This window comes from Trachurus trachurus (assembly GCF_905171665.1).
Source record: "Trachurus trachurus genome assembly, chromosome: 3".
In the NCBI taxonomy this organism is placed as follows: Eukaryota; Metazoa; Chordata; class Actinopteri; order Carangiformes; family Carangidae; genus Trachurus; species Trachurus trachurus.
The window spans coordinates 34,359,925-34,377,935 of record NC_139893.1 but is presented as its reverse complement, the minus strand read 5'-3'; the positions used below and the strand labels follow the sequence as shown (position 1 = coordinate 34,377,935).

At 42.9% G+C, this 18,011-nt stretch overlaps 1 protein-coding gene across 1 annotated transcript in view; it reads right to left on the bottom strand.

Annotated features, from left to right (window-relative positions):
* Positions 1-17,282, bottom strand: part of dok4 (docking protein 4) — a gene marked incomplete at its 3' end in the record, with an annotated part of 28,347 nt that extends 11,065 nt beyond the window's left edge. Inside the window, exon 1 of the mRNA XM_083992465.1 lies at positions 17,168-17,282. Within this exon, the coding sequence (XP_083848591.1) occupies positions 17,168-17,233 (66 nt within the window). The 5' untranslated portion in view covers positions 17,234-17,282. The remainder of the gene's footprint in view (positions 1-17,167) is intronic.
* Positions 17,283-18,011: the final 729 nt, after the last annotated feature.

The window sequence follows — 18,011 nt, the reverse complement described above, 5'->3', positions numbered from 1 at the left end:
ACACTTCTCCTCCTGACCACCATAGCTCACAGTAACCTGCTGTATCAGCCAATGGGCTCTTTTTTTCTTTTTACCATAAGACAGTCTCCTCATGTGTTTTTCTATGAGCATGCTGCTACCCATGCTTAGTAACCCAATGTTTGCCTATCAAACTGCCTATTTACCTTAATGTCTGCCTGCCTGCCTGTCAGGTTAATTTCATAGTTGCTTCGTTGATCATCCAGTCTGTGAGTCCTCTAAGCTGTTATCAGAAAATGAGCCAATTTAGTCAACTTGAAGAACAAATTACCGACCATCATTCAAACACCTGGCTGTTCCCTTACTTCTGCTGCCAGCACTTCACTTCACAGATACACCAACACCACACGGCTCCGTTTTCTCACACTTTGATGCGAGCGAACCCCTCTGGAGTTACACCAACCCCAAACTGTTTCCCATCAGTTTCATCTCTGAAGCTGTGAGAGGGGAGCAATTAGCACTTTTTCCATCTTCCTGCTCAATCCCACCCACTCCTCTGTCTCCTCTCTTTAACTTCACATAGCACTCCTCACAGCTCACTGTGGAGACGTGAAGACTTCAAACAGGGGACGGTGCAGAGATACAGAGGGGCGGGGTGATGGAGGGATGGGCTGAAAGGAGACAGCAGGAGTAGAATAAAACAATGACTTCCAGGAACTGATTATTTAGTTTTTTTCTTTTTTTCCCCATATCAATAAAAAAACTGAGCATGTTTGTGAGGCGTGTGAGAGGGCGAGTGTACCCCCTGGACAGGTTTAATGCAAGTTTTCATGTTGGTGTCTGTATGTTTAACTGAGCCCAAACTGATGACAATTTTCTGTCCTTGTGACAGACAATAAAGTTTTTTGAACTGAATTGGAATTGAATTGAATATCTGGTATAACACAAGGCCACCATGTAGAGACATACAAACTCCACACAGTGGACAGTGACTGATGAGTCACCCATCATCTCTTATCATGTCTTGTCACATACATCTCTTTTTACTTATCTTCTAACAACCTGCTCCTGCCTATAACTCTAACTGCAGTTCATCTGTGTATACTTACATGTGTATTTAGTATAATTTATAGGCACACATAAAATATGATCCAGAAATATGTGTGTGTGTGTGTGTGTGTGTGTGTGTGCACGCGTGTGTGTGTCTCAACAGATTTATTTAACCACTTGTGATGGTTCATCTCAAGTGTCCTTGGGCAAGACACTGAACCCACGCTTCGGTGTGAATGTGTCTGTGTGAATGGTTAGACACCATGCGCAAAAAGGTAAGCACAGTATGAATGTGCGAGTGAATGGGTGAATGTGACCAACAGTGTAAAGCGCTCCAAGTGGTCCAAGAGACTAGAAAAGCACTATGTGCAAGTCCATTTACTATTCACCATCCATTTGTCATTTTGATTGGTTGTCAGTCTAAACAGAGCGGATCTGCGGCGGTGGAAAGATTTGGTATCCTAAGAGAGAGAGAGCAGGGGCTGTGACTGTGGACCGTAGCTGTGTCTGCTCAGGAGCCGTATGCTTCTGAGGCTTCATTAAAACCTGCCTGCATCACAGCAGCACAAAAGACCGTCCCATTTCAAAAGCATGTCCTTCTCCTCTGGCAACAAAGACTCCAACAGGTGGATTCTGTCTTGGCTGAAGCTGAAGCTATCCCAAGGCAGCAAACAGTGGTAGAGAGCCTGAGGATTACACTGTTACAGTACAACTGTTAAAACCAATGACCTTAATATAGAGAATGAGCAGAATACCACCATCTATTGAAGATAGGCAACAAGAATAATATGACACCATTGCTAGGGACACTGCTCTGATCAGAGGAGCATAGAGGAAAAGAACTAAGCAGGATATTCACCTTAGTTTCATATTTACCTTCATTGAGTGAACGCGAGAGCGTGCACCAGGCAAATTCAATACAGGACTGTTTAGGCTGTAAAAATGCCCTAAATGACGTCGTTTGGAGTAAACTCTGGACTATATCCCTTCAGGACACTTGGATTGCAGTGGATGAGCAGTATGGAGGAATATTAAAGCAGAAGTAAGCGGAATGTTTGTGTTAACTCATTGAGTGCCAACCACGTAATTTCTCGTTTTTCGTTCCCATGCGTTGAGTGCCAAAAACGTAATTTTACGTTTTTTGCTTTTTTTTTAAATTATGAAAATAGACACTTTAATACACATTATATGTAAATTTGGGGACTCTACGACGAGCAGAACTGAAATAGATGACGATCAAAGTCACATGACAGCTCATGATCTGGAAGTTTTTATCATAACTCGGCTTCTGCAAACGAGTTCTGCATGCAGATGCAGCAGCTGCTCTGCTCTCACCCGCGCTGCTGCTCCAGCTGCTCGGAGCAGAAACAGGAAGCTCTCAGCCGACAGTCCGCCCGGTCTTCAGCTGGAGCAACACCGTGTCCTCCCCAAAGTCCTCCCGCGGTAAAATCTGATGGTCTCTGGGCCAAAGCAGACCGGCATCACCGAGCCGTACCACAGAAGGACCGCGACCACCGGCGGGACCGGTGTTCCGGAGCTGCTGTGGCCGACTGACCCTCACGCTCCGCGGGGAGAAGCTGTGACACGGCACGGTGCGTCTGTGTTATTGTTGTTTAGTGGCGCCCCCCCCGCCCCCGATGGTGGTTTTGTGAATAGAACAACAATTGTTGTATATATTTATCTTATACGAGCCCTTTGATCCAGAAATGCGAGTGTGAGAAGAGCGACAGACACAAACAGCGCACCTTTCATAAAAGACGCTCTATCTCCTTTTCTAGAAAAAAAGGAGGGATTTTGGTGAAACCCAGCCATGTTTAGCTTGACTTTTCTCAGGAACGGAGGCACGTAGAAACAAACGGTTTGTGGCCACTTGAAGCATTAAGTTAAACCTTTCAATTGAGCCACAGTATGTGTTGGTGGCAATAATATAGAATACACTGTGGCTCTACAAAAATCGTCAAAAATGGTCTAAATTGCCGGTACACTTGACTAAAACTTTGGAAAGGAGCGCGGCACTCAATGAGTTAATATAAGTCTTAAATAGTTATATCTTCCGACAGCAATCACTTACATAGAGTGTTTGGTCTGAAACACAGGTCTGTCAGTCACTCTGCTCTGCTGTAAGCCGAGGAGAAAACTTTCCTTGTATCCTTCAACCTTTATCCAATGAGGAGAGAGAACGGCATAAAGGGGCGGTCCTCTCTGTGTGTGCAGCCAAGGGATGCGCGTGCATGTGGTGACGTAGGGACGAGGGCGGGGACTGCTAACTCCATCGGCTGACACGAAGTTAGTCAAAACGACCGGATCGCTTACTTCTGCTTTAAATGGTTTTTGTGTAGTTTTATGGACGTTTTTGTGTCGGGTCCTATTACTTTCATGTAAAGTTTTCGTTTGACTACAAAATGGCCTCCCAGGTCTCCAGATGCACTTTGAGGCATAAAAAACTACTCCAGAGTATTCATCAGCATGAGGGTGAGTCACTAATGACTGAATTTCATTTTTTGGTGAACTATTCCTTTAACAATCTCCAACATGTTTATTTACAGTGTGTGGGGAGAGCGCGATGAGAGGAAGGAGGCGGAAGTAACTACGGCAACACAGCGCAGTTCAGATACAGTACATGAACGGGTGGTGGTGTATAATTACCCTAAAGTAAAAAATAGTTTTTACGATTTAGCCTACATGTTTTTAACATCGTCCTAGCTAAATAATAACGTATTGTAACATGCATATGATAATCCATCGATCCACCGCTTTGTTGAAAACAAATGCACATGACCGGGCTTAGCAAAACAGTGGAGAAGGGAGCCCCAATAATTCAGACTAAATATAATTTTTTATGGAAAAGCGATACTTTTATTCTGCACACGTCTAAACAACCCGTGGGTGTATTATTTTTGAAAAAATATAGCTTTTAATGAGCATTCTCCATATTCAACATTTAAGGCACAACACATCATAAATAAAGTTTTAAGTTGTTGAATTGTTGAGAGTTGCTAGGCGACAGGACCACACTTCCACTGGTGGCACAAAGCAAAAAAATCCTCCATGGACCAGATTCATTCTGGTTTGGCTTTCATTGCTAATCTACGGTGGCTCAGAAGGGAGGGAATCATCGATAGAGGCTTCAACATGATCTGGCCCCTGAGATGAGACACAGCCAATAAAGACCAGACCTCCTTCAGTGTTTAGGTTTAAAGTCAATCTGTGTGTTTAGACCGGGAGACTTTATTGTCTCCTAAGGGAACAATAAAGTGTGTGTGTGTGTGTACGATGTGTCTATCTACAGTGTGTAATCATATGCCTCCTGAGCACAGGTCCATTCTAGGGATGGAAGAGCTGCATACAGGCATGTGTGTATTGTTTGGTTCTTGCTCATAGTAACTGTCAGTCATCTTAGCAACAAAACCTTCTCATGTAAAAAGCCAAAACTTCTTTAACAACGTGTTCAACCCACAGAAATGTCAACATAGGACTCCGAGATACTGAAATGTGATAACAGGCCACAGTGGCAGGAAGTCAGAGAACCTAGGGTACGTAATCTTTATCTAGCTATGTCAAACTATATAGATAGATATATTGGTGTATAGATATAAACAATGAATCAAACAATAAATGTCACATTGTTATTTTTGTGGTAGAATAATATGAGGGGAGAATATGGCACAGAAAATTAGCAGTTGCATGAGTTTAAATTCACCAACATACACACACAAAGAGAGAAAAACAATAAAATGGCAATAAAATTAGCAGCTGTGGCAAATAGACTTACGATTAAAGTGCCCCTTAAACTTAGTCAAATGAATCACAGAGCCTGAGGGAAAAGAGGACGAGACAGAGCAGCCCAGAGGACACAGAGAGATAATGAAGCAATAATGAAGGCAAGACAAATCAATACAAGACACTGTGAACTGCTACAAGACTGAAGGGGAAGAGAAATGACAAGAGAGGACACCGTGGTCATCGACAGAGTGGAAATGAACATCAGTCAGCTGCCTATAAATCAAGCTGATTAACATCAGGAGATTCATGCTTGTAGAAACGTGACACGCTGACATTTTATTTTAGCTCAGTAGAAAACAGAGTTCTGAAGGTCTGAGTTTAGAAGAAATGGTGTCATATCATTTGGTGTCTCAGGACAGTTGGACATGTGGATGGAAGGGCTCAGCCTATCCAGGCCACAGCTCTGTCTACTGAGGTTACTTGCTGTCATTCTGACATCCCACCATTCCGACATACCGCTGTTCCGACATGCAAACGTCCCACCATTCCGACAAAGCTTTCAATTTAAGGAAATGTGCGCTACTCAACAGGTGACTCTCTTCTTTAAAGGGATAGTTCACCCTAGAATGATATTTCGCTCATTATCTACTCACCCTCATGTTGACTAAGGGCTGGAAGAATTTTCAGAGTCCACCGTCCCTTCTCTTAGTTACAGGGGGTCTTGGCGTAGCAGTGCATTTCAATGCAACGGTTGCAAAGGGACACCAGAGCTCTTCGTAAAAAAACACACACAAAAAAACATCCAAATACCTCCATGATGCTCGTATGTAATGTCCGTCTTGTGCTGAAGCCCCAAATTGCGTAATTGTCCCGAAAAAAATTAAATAAGTCTATATTTTAAGCTTGTTTGTAGCGGAAGCTTCTCGAAGCTCCTCTTCCTGGTCCGTCCAAATCTCGCGTGATTCGCAGTAACCGCACTGACGCCGGCGCAAATCACGCGAGATTTGGACGGACCAGGAAGAGGAGCTTCGAGAAGCTTCCGCTACAAACAAGCTTAAAATATAGACTTATTTAATTTTTTTCGGGACAATTACGCCAAGACCCCCTGTAACTCAGAGAAGGGACGGTGGACTCTGAAAATTCTTCCAGCCCTTAGTCAACATGAGGGTGAGTAGATAATGAGCGAAATATCATTCTAGGGTGAACTATCCCTTTAAGACATGCTGATAAGAGGAACACCCACATGGTTGTGCGTAATTACGCAGCAGAGCGCAGACAGGGACTAGTCTGCCTGTCTAGCCTCTACCTGGTCTTTTTACTAAACTTAACCAAATCCTTTCATCATTGCCACTATTAGAGCAATTATTGGAAAGGCAGGATGTTTAAAAAAAGAAAAAAATACCGTCATTCCGACCATATGCGGCTTTAGTCACAGGTACAGGTACAGGTGTGCTGAAGTGGAACCTGTGCTGAGCTAAGCTGCTGGTGTCAGGCAGAACACTACAGCTTCATTCAGAGACAGTCCTCCTGTCCTCAGGAGTCTCTCGGGACCTCTGAGGTGAGGTCTGAACTCCAAAGTATAGGATTCTGAACTTGAGAAATCTCCTTGCTTTGGCAATGTATTATGTCTATGGGGGGAAATTGTAAAGGACCACTGATGGGAGGGGTGTAGCTATGCTATATTATTTTGCTGGTCAGTTCAAAAATCTTCTTCTCCCATTTCTTTAACTTTAGCTGGGACTGTTGGAACAGAGAGGCAGAGCTGAGATCAGTATCTTAGTAAACACTGCAACAGGCAGCTTCACTGTTACAGTGAGACACGTTCTTCTGCAGAGCCGTCACTGTTGACCAACAACAACAACTGCACAGTGTCAATCACGTCTGATTGGATGTTGGCAGTAGTTTGTGAAGCAGACAGCAGCCTCTCCCTCCTCATTAGTGGCGCGCCTGTCAATCACAGAGGACACGGAGTTCAGACAGGCTGCACAAACAAGCGTGACCTATTCCTATCAGATCAGACGCCGCGTCTCCCAGTAGGACAATCAGCTGTGAGCGTGGCACATCGATCTGCTGCTGCAGAGCCTCAGGGAATGCTGCTGCACCCCTCTGTCCCCACCGGCAACATTACAGCTTGATCTGATCTTACCTTACCTGCTTCATTAACCTTCGGGCTGCCTCCTGTGCTGCACTGTCCTACAACATCATCACTAATGCAAGTATAGAATAGAATAGAATAGAATAGAATAGAATAGAATAGAATAGAATAGAATAAGTATATGATCCAGCAACAGCGCCTCTGGAATTATCCAGATGCTATTTTTGGCAGTGACTTTGACTACAGAGGACAAGGTCAGCACGAAGAGCCAGCAAGATAATGATTCTGAGTGATCATCTGAGTGAATTGAAATACATGGAGTCAATTATCCATTACAATTTGGTCACATGTGGTCGACCACAATCTGTTGCGTATCACTGAGTTACAGTGTTGACATAAGCATCATCAGCATCATATTCTGTAATTGGAGTGGAGAAGTGCTGTGCAAGAATTTCTCTAACTAACTAAAGCCATTAAAAACATGTTTGAATGATGGATTTCCTGTTTAGAAACAGGTCTAAATTAAACATGACTGACATGTTATTTAACATAGAGTTGTAAGTATTTTGATCCTATAGATTGCCGAAGTGGAAGCAGGAAGTAACATCGCCATGGGTCCTCAATTCGGAAAAAGACTCCATGTAAGTGAACGGGAGTCAAAATTTTATTTCATGATCCGATTGAATTGTGCCATGAGAAAAAAATATGACCTCTACCTGTTTAAAACATCACGTTTCATGCCGAGAAATCAGCAGTTTGTTGTAAACCTATTGTAAAATAAAATTCCGTAGAATCTGTGACCAGAAAGACTACAGGTCGCGTAGGTGACGTCACACACCAAATGCCACCTTTTCCTGTGTCAGTTGATGACATTTTTTGTGGGACACCAGATCTGTAGTCCGTAGAGCGCTCTTCACACAAAATACATTCTTCCGTTGCCGCTTTATGATAAACTGCTGATTTCTCGGCATAAAATGCAATGTTTTAAGTAGGTTAAGTTCATATATTTTTCTCATGACACAATTCAATCGGATCACAAAATAAAATTTTGACTCCCGTTCACTTACATGGAAACTTTTTCTGAATTGAGGACCCATGGCGACGTTACTTCCTGCTTCTGATTCTGCACTCTATACTGTAGCTGCATCGTTCTGTCTTTACATCTTAAAAAATCTCTGGTTAAACCTGTCCAGACTGGGCAACCTGAATATGCAGTCTGATAATCACAACACAGTCCCAAGACCAGATGAGGATTTAGGCAATGGGGAGGAGGAGGAGGAGGAGGAGGAGGAAGAGGAGGAGGAGGAGGAGGAGGAGGAGGAGGAGGAGGAGGAGACTGTGGAGGAGCAGGGGGGCAAAGTGCCTTCAGCTAAATCTGACTGTTGGATCAGGTAGATCAGGTTCTACTGAGCAGGTGAATCCTTTTAGGAAAGGTCTCAAAAGATTTGCTAACAATAAACACCTTCAGGGCAAATACAGCACATCTACACGGTAAAAACTGGTGGGTGAGTGTAGGATTTGTGGTTTTATAGCCACTGATGCTCTTGTCATTCAGTCCTACTGCTTGGTTTCAGCAGCAGGAGTGGGAGGCATCTGTTTTATTCAAACTGGTTGGTAAACCAGTAAAAACCCAAAGAGCGCATAATGGATTAAAATATGTTGACTGTTCCTGATCCTATTCAACAGTATGTGGCTCTGACACAACCTCCAACCCTGCCATCTCTATCCATCCACCAGATGTGTTTGATTTGAAGGTACAGCTGCTGCTGACTGCTTGGCCTCAGATAACTCCACCGTCTGATCGCACACTGTTGTTGTTCTGCTGCAGTGGAGAACATGTGTATGTTCCTCTACACCAAGCTCACAGAGCAGAACAAGGACAGTCAGCACTAGCAGCAGGTAGCAGTTTTGACCAGCCGAGCATGGCCTGGTTAGAAACATTTTAGCTTTTGAATTAAATAAATACCGTAGCTTTTAATGAGGTGATCTGCACACTTTATCTGAAGAGCAGGGGCCGGATTCACCAATATAGAAAGATCTTAAGAAGTGTCTTAAAATTAAGAAGTTCATAAGAAAGTTCTTAAGTGTTAACAGTCATTTCTTACTTAAGAACTTCTTAAAATATGTCACTGCATTGCATTGCACGCAACAACAAACAGCATATACTGTATAGTTTGTGTCTTAACCGCCAGTCACTCACTAACCATGGAGAAGAACAAACAGAGATGCAGAAAACTTTTCAAGGCAGGAGCTTGAGGTTATGGTGGATGTATGAAATAGATAAAAAAAAAAATGACTACTGGGGAAATTAATAATATGGGAATAACAGCGGAAAATAAGACAAGAGGGTGGGCCAAAGTGGCTGAAACTGTGTCAGTGGTGGGAGGGACCCTAAGGCCTTAACAGCTAACTAACATGCTACCAGTTAACAGTCACTTTGTGTAATTTATAAAAATATATATATTTACTTACTATGACCCACTATTCTAAACTTGTCTAAAATTAGTTTAAAAAGGTGATATTAGCAGCTTACCTATTCACCGTAGGGATTTTAAGACAGGTCAAGGTTGTCTTAAAGTTAAGAAAAAAGTAAAGAACAAATTTGAGAACTTTGATTTCAAGAATACCATTTATTCTTAAGTCTTTTCTTAAGAAGAAGCTTAAAGCAGATATCAGTGGAATGTTTTTGTTAATATAAGTCCTAAATAGTCCTATTTTCCGTCAGCAATCACTTACATGAAGTATTTCAGCCTAAACACGAGTCTCTCCGTCACTCTGCTCTGCTGTAACCCGAGGAGAAAATTTTCCTTGTGGGATACAAGTGTTATCCAATGAGGAGAGAGAACGGCATGAAGGGCTGTGTGTGCAGCCAAGGGATGCGCGTGAATGTGGTGACGTAGCACGAGGACCAATTGATGCCTGACAAGGGCGGGGGCTGCTAACTCATGGTGCGTTCAAGGAAACTCGTACTTTGTGTTTTTCCTTCCTGTGAAGTCATACCAGTTCGATCTGGTACGAGTTCACGGGTCGGAAGTTACGAGTGGCCGTTATAGGGAACTTTCACAGACAACAGGATGGTAAAAACACGAGCTACGGGTTACCTGGAACGCTACCAAGTCGTAGTTGTGACTTGAAGCTGTAACTTACGGTTTCAAAAGCCTGCCTTGAACGCAGCATTAGCCGAAACGGCCGTGAAGCTGATATCTGCTTTAAGAAGAAAGTTGAGAAAATACTTAAGAACTTTTTTTGAGAATATGACTTCTTCTCTTTTTTCTTCTTAAGACTGAAGTTAAGAAAAATTACACTTCTTAAGAAGGTTTTGTGAATCTGGCCCCAGGTTATTACCAAAGTAAGATCACATTTAAGAAGATCATCAGATCACACACCCCTAATGTCAACAGTTTCAACATATATCTGCTAAGAAGCAAGCAAAGTGTTTGAAAAGTAAAGACACAGATGAGTGCTTCTGTGTTGCTGAGCTGCAGCTGCTTCACTCACAGAGCTGTAATCTCCTCAGAACATCCCATCATGAGAAATGAAGCCCGTGAACTCCTGGGATGCTGGTGTCATGCTTTAAGTACAGCTCTCTCTATAATCAAACACACACTTGTCTGGTCTAAGCAGCATTAGCCTCTTAATCTCACAGTCTGGAACACATCCAACACTTCAGAGTGCTCACATTCACACAGACATTGTAGTGGCACTGGCACAACACAAGGAGCATCCAGAGTCCTCACAGACAAAAGACAGCAGCTACATCTAAACATCTGGACAGATGGTGGAACACCTCTGACCCCGTCCGATGCTGTAAACCATCTGAATGTACTAACTTCATGTCTAATCAGTGGTAGGCTGGTTAAAGAAGGTGAGGGAGGAGTATGGTATCAGTGAAGCAGGAGCACTGAGGTTACTGTTAGTAACTGTACTGAGGTACATCAGTGCACCTGTAAGTAACTGTACACTAGGGATGTCACGATGATAGATTTTCTTGGTATGATTATTGTCAGAGAAATAATCACGATTATTATATTCAATAATTTTACAACAATGTGAATGTGTAAAATCAAATATAGTCAAAATATAACTGCATTACCAATTATATAAACAAATGACTTAAAGTATCTATTAATATAGGACCAATTATAATCCTTCAGGGGCTCTGCGTGACGCAGTGGTTAAGGCGGCCGCCCCGGTTCGAATCCCGCGTCGGGCAGACCTTTCCTGCATGTCATTCCCCCTCTCTCTGCCTCCCCCTTTCCTGTCTATCTCTACTGATCTATCAAATAAAGGCAAACAAAAGCCAAAAATATACTTAAAAAAAAAAAAAATTATAATCCTTCAGAGGAAATGTTTGAAGTATTCAAATGTTTTTTTAAATCTTTTTTTTTCATACAAATGAGGTGCTAACATTTAAATTCCCACCAGTTCAGTGTTACGTTAGGTAAATAAACACTAACATAATTTAATCCAGTTACTGTGTATTTAGTAAATACACAGTAACTGGGTAATTGTTCCGAAATTGTTTTGGAAATTGTTCCGAAAAAAATTAAATAAGTATATATTTTAAGCTTTGCACTGACCGGCGGAACAATTTCTCATGTCGGGGCTTCAATACAAGAGGGACATTAGCCTACAGACGAGCAGTATGGAGGTATTTGGATGTTTTTTGGTGTCTTTTTGGACAATGAAAAGTTTTATCCATTCACAACCATTATATGGACAAATACTGCTGCACGGACCCCCCCGTAACTCAGAGAAGGCACGGAGGACTCTGAAAATTCTCACGACATGAGGGTGAGTAGATAATGAGTAAAATTTGAATTTTGGGTGAACTATCCCTTTAATACCACGATTAATTGTGAAAACAAGTAATCGTGACATCCCTACTGTACACTGGCACCTTGCATGTCTTTGCACGTCTGGGGTGTTTTCCTCTGGCTTTGTTGCTGCTGTTGAGATAAATTCAGCCGGACTGTGGTAGTCCATCTCCACAGCCTGGAGGAGGACCTCAGCTGTGTGAGTCTTATCTGCCCCAAGGACAGAGGGACTAACGCAGATACCCCTCCTCTCACCGCCTTTCTTTTCATCCTCTGCCTCTCTTCTTCCTTTGTCTCTCTCACTCTCAGCAGCTCATCCTCCAGGGTTCAACGTTTCACACAGACAAATCTGAGGCTTATTAAGACCTTGTTAATCTTATCTAAAAAAGCAAGGCAGATGTTTGATTTCCAACTTAAAGCTGCACCAACACCATGACTATGGGTATAGAATATGCCTGCAATGCTTTCCCTCACAATTTACAGAATATTTCACTGTTGTTCAGATTATTGTAAAAGACAAATCCGGGCTAATTCAACATTTTAGGTCTTTTAGGTCTAAAAGAAGAAATCTGAAGATTTTCAGTTGCTCCTGTTTTGCGGTATTGTGTCTGTCCCTGCATCGCCATGTCAGCGATGAATGGAGTGGATTGAAGTTCCGCTGCTTAGGCTGTTTACATCCCTCAAAGCCGCATTTTTTTTCTGCGTCAGATGGCTACTCAAACATGCACCGAGAAGTTTGTTTATTTCAAGCAAGCCGACATGTTTGTAAAACTAGATCTAATTCAAAGTCTCGCGGAGTCTCGCGTGAGACCCAAGTTGCCGTGCCCGGTGTGTTTACATGCAGTCGGAAGCTCCCGTTTGTGTCATAAACACAGGAATATCAACTGCTATTAACCCCAATAACAATGTATATCAAACTGAACTAATAAATTGTGACATCAAAACTGTAATATGCACTGAACCATGGATTTAGTAAAGTGTCCCTCCCCTGGTGAACATTATCCTCCCAAACTGAAGACATTCTGTTTCCTCAGGCTTCAGTCAGGATGCTCCGTGAACTGTCAGCAGCAGCAGCAAACAGACCTTTTATTGCCTATGCCTGCAGATGCCTATTGTACCATAGTGGTGGTGTCATGGTGCGGCCTTTGGCAATAATGTGGGTGCTGACAGTGGCATGATGAATAGGGAGGCACACTTCTCATTTTACCAGTGGAGCAATGTTCCAACTGTGACCTGTGGTCGGGAGCTTTTGGCTGGAACTGAATGAATGAGACTGTTGTTACAGACAGACATGGTGTCTGGGAGCAGAGCAGCCTCTCCTCCGCACTGGAAGGGGAACAGCTGAGGTAGTTTGGACCTTGTTATTAACACAACAACTTCCAGATTCAAGGACTGCCAGGAAATACCTGGACCAGGAGGAACATAGCAACCAGGTCCTTGAAAAGTGTTTTGATGAGCAAGCGGGAGATGCCATACTTGTCTGTCTCTCCTTTTTACACTCGAGTGCACAAACAGAAGCATGATAAATAAAACAAACCCTTGAATGACTGTGTTTTACATGAATCTAAAGAATGAACAGAGGAACACCAGGAGTCATTATCCCCTTCAATGATTCATATCTGAGGACACATCCACAGGGCGGCAGCTGCTTCATGCTGACACCAGAGCAGCACTGCCTCACTACACATCCAAACACACAGGCAGTCTGCCGGCACAACTGGCTCAGGGAGGAGATGGGTCAAGAGAGCAAGTGAAAAAGAGAGGGATAGATGACAGAGAGAAAGTGGAGGATGGGAGATAATGAGGCAGAAAAAGAAAAGTGAGATGTGGAGATGGGAAGTGCTCTGGGCAGAAAACCAAGAGAGAGAGACAGAGAGGGTGTGTGTTCAAAACACACAACACAATGATTCTCCCAATGAGGGACATACCTTCTATCAGCGTCAACTACAACTATCAAGTCAAATTAATTTGTTGTATTATGCCACAGGCCAATCACCAGGAGCTATTAAATATGTATCTATGTATATATCAGAGAAACTGCAACACGACAACAGGCCAATGGATAGATGATTCAGCCCCGAGCTTCCTGACAGGACTGAAAACAAACAGTGTCACATTTCAAAAGCAGGACACAGACACAGAGGAGACAGAGGAGTCGGGCCCTTACACAACTTCAGCAGGAATCATCATCAGTCTTTAATATCTAAACAGTCCTCCTTTAATATGAGAAGCACCTCCTCGTGGTTGTTTCTTCTACCAACCAGCCAAGTTACAGGAAGGAAGCTCAGTCTCTTCTTCCTCAGGTACAACACTGGATAATGGTCAGAAATGATTTTGCAAAACATTATGATGCGACAGTGAAGTCGGTCTAAATGTCATCATTTCATCCTACAACTGTATTCACTGTTCAACTGCGTCATAATTCATGATGTAATGAGTTCTTGAGATATGGGCCAAAACATTTGGCCCATCTGGCCACTAAAATCTAATCACTTCATCCTTCAGCCCATGACATGTGGAAGTTGCAGAAAACTCCCCCATGTGCTCCTGGGATGTCACAGTCATGAGAAGAACAAAGCTCAGAGATCCAGACAAGTCCTGTGTCCTGGTGCTGGATTAACAGCTGGTCTGAGCACAGAGGTGAAGGAAACCATCGTCCTGAAAAAGTCGCTAGTACGATTAGTTGGAAATCTAAGACAAAGTTTGCAGATTAGCAGATTCCATTTTCATGTTGGTTCTAAAGCTTAAATATTGGTAAATAAGCACTTTTCACCAAACCTTCCACCAAGGTCTTGCTGGTCAGCTCGTCATGTGATGAGACTCTGCTACAACTGGTACAAGACACTGAACCAAATGGACTTTATGTCTATGAAACATTTTTAAAACAATGGGCAAGTTATGTAATATGAGTGAACACTAACACCTTTTTATAACAAAGAAAAGACTCAAAACAAGTTTTGTTTTTATTTTATGTAATTTTGTCTTTAAATGTGCACGGCTTTTCACCATGTCACTGCCCAAGTGGGAGTTGATCTGTGACCTGCATATTACAGTAATAACAGTTTGTGAGCTGTAGCATCACTTGTGGATCTCGTAGCAACAGCCTTTAAACTAACTTTGCAGCGTTCTGTGTCGTATTCAAGGCTATATTTTATCAAAAATAATACATCCACGGGGCGTTTAGAGGGGTGCAGAATACAAGTATTGCTTTTCCATCAAAAAAATTTAATTTAATTAATTAATTAATTAATTAATTAATTCTGACAGGCTCGACAATTACTTCCTGTTTACATCGTACCAGCCAGTAGCATTGGGAGTGACTTTTCTGCTCTTTTGCTAAGCCTCCTCTCGGTCGTGTGCATTTATTTTCAACAAAACCTTGGACAATCAATCAGTGGATCGATGGATTATCATATACATGTTACGATGTGTGTATTCCTGTAGTCGTATAAACAACAGATTACGGTTTACAGAGCGCATTTGTGTCGCGGACTCGCAGTGCCACCGAGACGAGAGCTGAGACACCGGGTCAGAGGCTCTGATCACAGGTTTGGTTTCCAGCCACAATGTGGAAGGAGCCTCCACTCTCCCTGTAACAAGTTACAAGTCATTTTATCTAACATCACAATAAATCCAACGCTGTTTAATGAAGGTAAAAATTAAACATAAGGTAAATATCCTGCTTAGTTCTTCACCTCTGTGTCCTCTGATCAGAGCAGCGTCCCTAGCAACGGTGTGTTACACTTAGCAATGGTCTGGCTGCAGACTGCTAGAATTGTTTTTCTGTGCATTTCCAATCTTGATCAATAGATGGTGGTATTCTGTGCATTCTTCGTATAACCTTTAACCTTGTATTTAGTTTTCTAATTGTGACCGTGGTCTGGATTGATTGACTGACTGATTGATTGATTGATTGATTGATTGACTGACTGATTGATTGATTGATCTGACAATAAGAGCTCAGAGAAAACACACGAGGTACCTTAAGAATAAGGTGGCAGGGTAATAAAGTCCAGGTTTGCCAAAAATGAAAATCAAACACATGATCTCCCACAGGCCATTAACCCATCAATGAAGCTGAAACCTAAGGACAAGAAAGTCGTTTGTTAATATCCTGAGACTTCCATCAGTCCCCTCAGAGAGCTGCACACCATCCATCCCAGCGGCTGGGAGCAGTGATAGCAGAGGAGACCATTATCTGAAGTGAGCTGCTGAACAGCACCTGACTAATTGATCTGCGCTCCTGTCCATAATATGACTCATGCAAAGTTGAATTCCACAGCCTCCACCCTATAACTGTGACTCACAGGCGCTCTCATTAGCATTCCCCATGTAGCCCAGGCAGCTCAGACAGTCACTCTGTTTAACAAGAGGTCACATAAAATATACGGTAATATACTGCACATCCTGAGCTCATTTAGTTCCAAATCTGTCAGGTCCTCATATAACTTTGTTTCATACACTGTTTGCCTGCAATGTCGTGGAGTTGCAAGTATACAAATCTGCAGAGGGCTTTTAATTTGAAACAATAGTATCTCTGACAAGGGGAGAGGGGGAGAAAGTAATAGAAAAAGAGAAGGACGGGTAGGTATAGTATATGACTGGCATTCAGTCACACACATCTTAAAGGTAGAGTCTGTAGGTTTGTTTGTTGCAGTTTGTAAACACAACATTTAAACTGGGCCCCTCCTCTCGGGCTCAACTGCCCCTGATGACAGCCAGGCACCTGTTGCCGGTGACGGCCGGGTATGGGCCCGCCATTTCTCCCAGCTTGATGGCATCCAGTCCCTGTGTTTTATAAATAAATCCCCGCCTAGAAACATCTGGACTACACCAAAACATCAAAACGCAGGCAGAGTGGAGGGAACTCTGCAGACACAGTCACCACCACACATGAGTAGAAGCCATTAGGAGATGATTAAGCAGGATTTATTTTGACAAGTCTATATATTTTTTTTTCAGAAAATCCAGACTCTACCTTTAATTTCCTGTTGACCACCTGAGTGCTACACCTACAACACCCAGGGACAACTTCTTTGTCATTCAGAGTGTACATCATAGAGCAGCCTAATACAACTCAGATCATTTCACTAAAAGCAAACTCATTTTACTCCAGGCTAACTCACCATGGTTACAATCAACAACAGCTGCTGCTGAGCAATAACACCAAACAGCAAAATATGGGAACACATGGCTCATAATCTGTGGCTTCCTAACATTTTTTCTGAGGAAAATGATAAGAAGAAGTTTAGAGACTGCAGAGACTTTTCTCTTTTAGCGTTTGCAGAAATGTTCTGTTTACATAGAGGATTGTTTATGCCGTTACGTGCAGCGGCTGTCGTCCGTCTGCCGTCTGCCCAATTTCATGTGAATGCAGCATGAAAAATACGATTGAGTTGCTTGCGATATACAACCACCACAACGCTAGATGGGAGTAATTCCTACACAATGTCCCTTTAAACAGTGGATCAGGTGGAGGCAGCTTTCACTGTACTGACTGTGGTGGCAACAAACACACACTCACCCCCAGCTTGCGGCTGCGCATGCGTACGTAGCCCTGCTTGACGATGTCGCTGAAGTTGGAGGCCATCTTCTGAGGGGGGGTAACCTGCTGGCCGTCACCGAGGAGACCATCCAGATGTTTCTTTCCTCCCTCCACCAGTCGTTTGTGTTTCCGCCCACCCGCTCCCAAGCTCCCAGCCCTCTTGGTCCTCTCTTTCACTCTCAGTCTGGTCTATCTCTTTAAGGGCCGTGTGTGGCACTTCCTGCTTCTGGCTGGACGCCGTCTCTCTCCTCTCTCACAGAGTTCTCACATCTCCTTCCGTCCTTCAACTGCTCCTCCTCAATCCTTTTGTTCTCCTCTGCTGGACGGTTTTCTTTCCTCCTCTGCCTCTCCCTTGTGTTTATCCTTGGTACGTCTTTTTTTTCATTCACTCTTAATCAGACGGGTCTTCTGCATCACCTTGTTTGGTATCTCTAAGACAAAGACAGACAAAGAGAAAATGGATAAATATACAAGTCACACATACACACATATATATGTATACTGTATCAATATAAGTGTGCATGTAATTAACCTACAGAGTTGGTCAGGAGGGAGCATTGCAGTGACTATATTTATCAAAAGGGGGTTTAAACTGTTCTCTGATCAGTGTGATTACCCATCATGCAAAGCTACTTATACTTCCTGCTTCTACCTTGTTGAAGTTTCATTCCAACAACCATCATGAACTGAAGCTGTACTGATCTGCTTTTTCTTAATGCCAACAACCTTATGTGTTGAACTGTCCCTTTTTCTTTATTCTTTATTTTTTTTGCTCAACATGCTGTTCTCCCATCCTGGCTCATCTCTGAACTATGTCCAAATC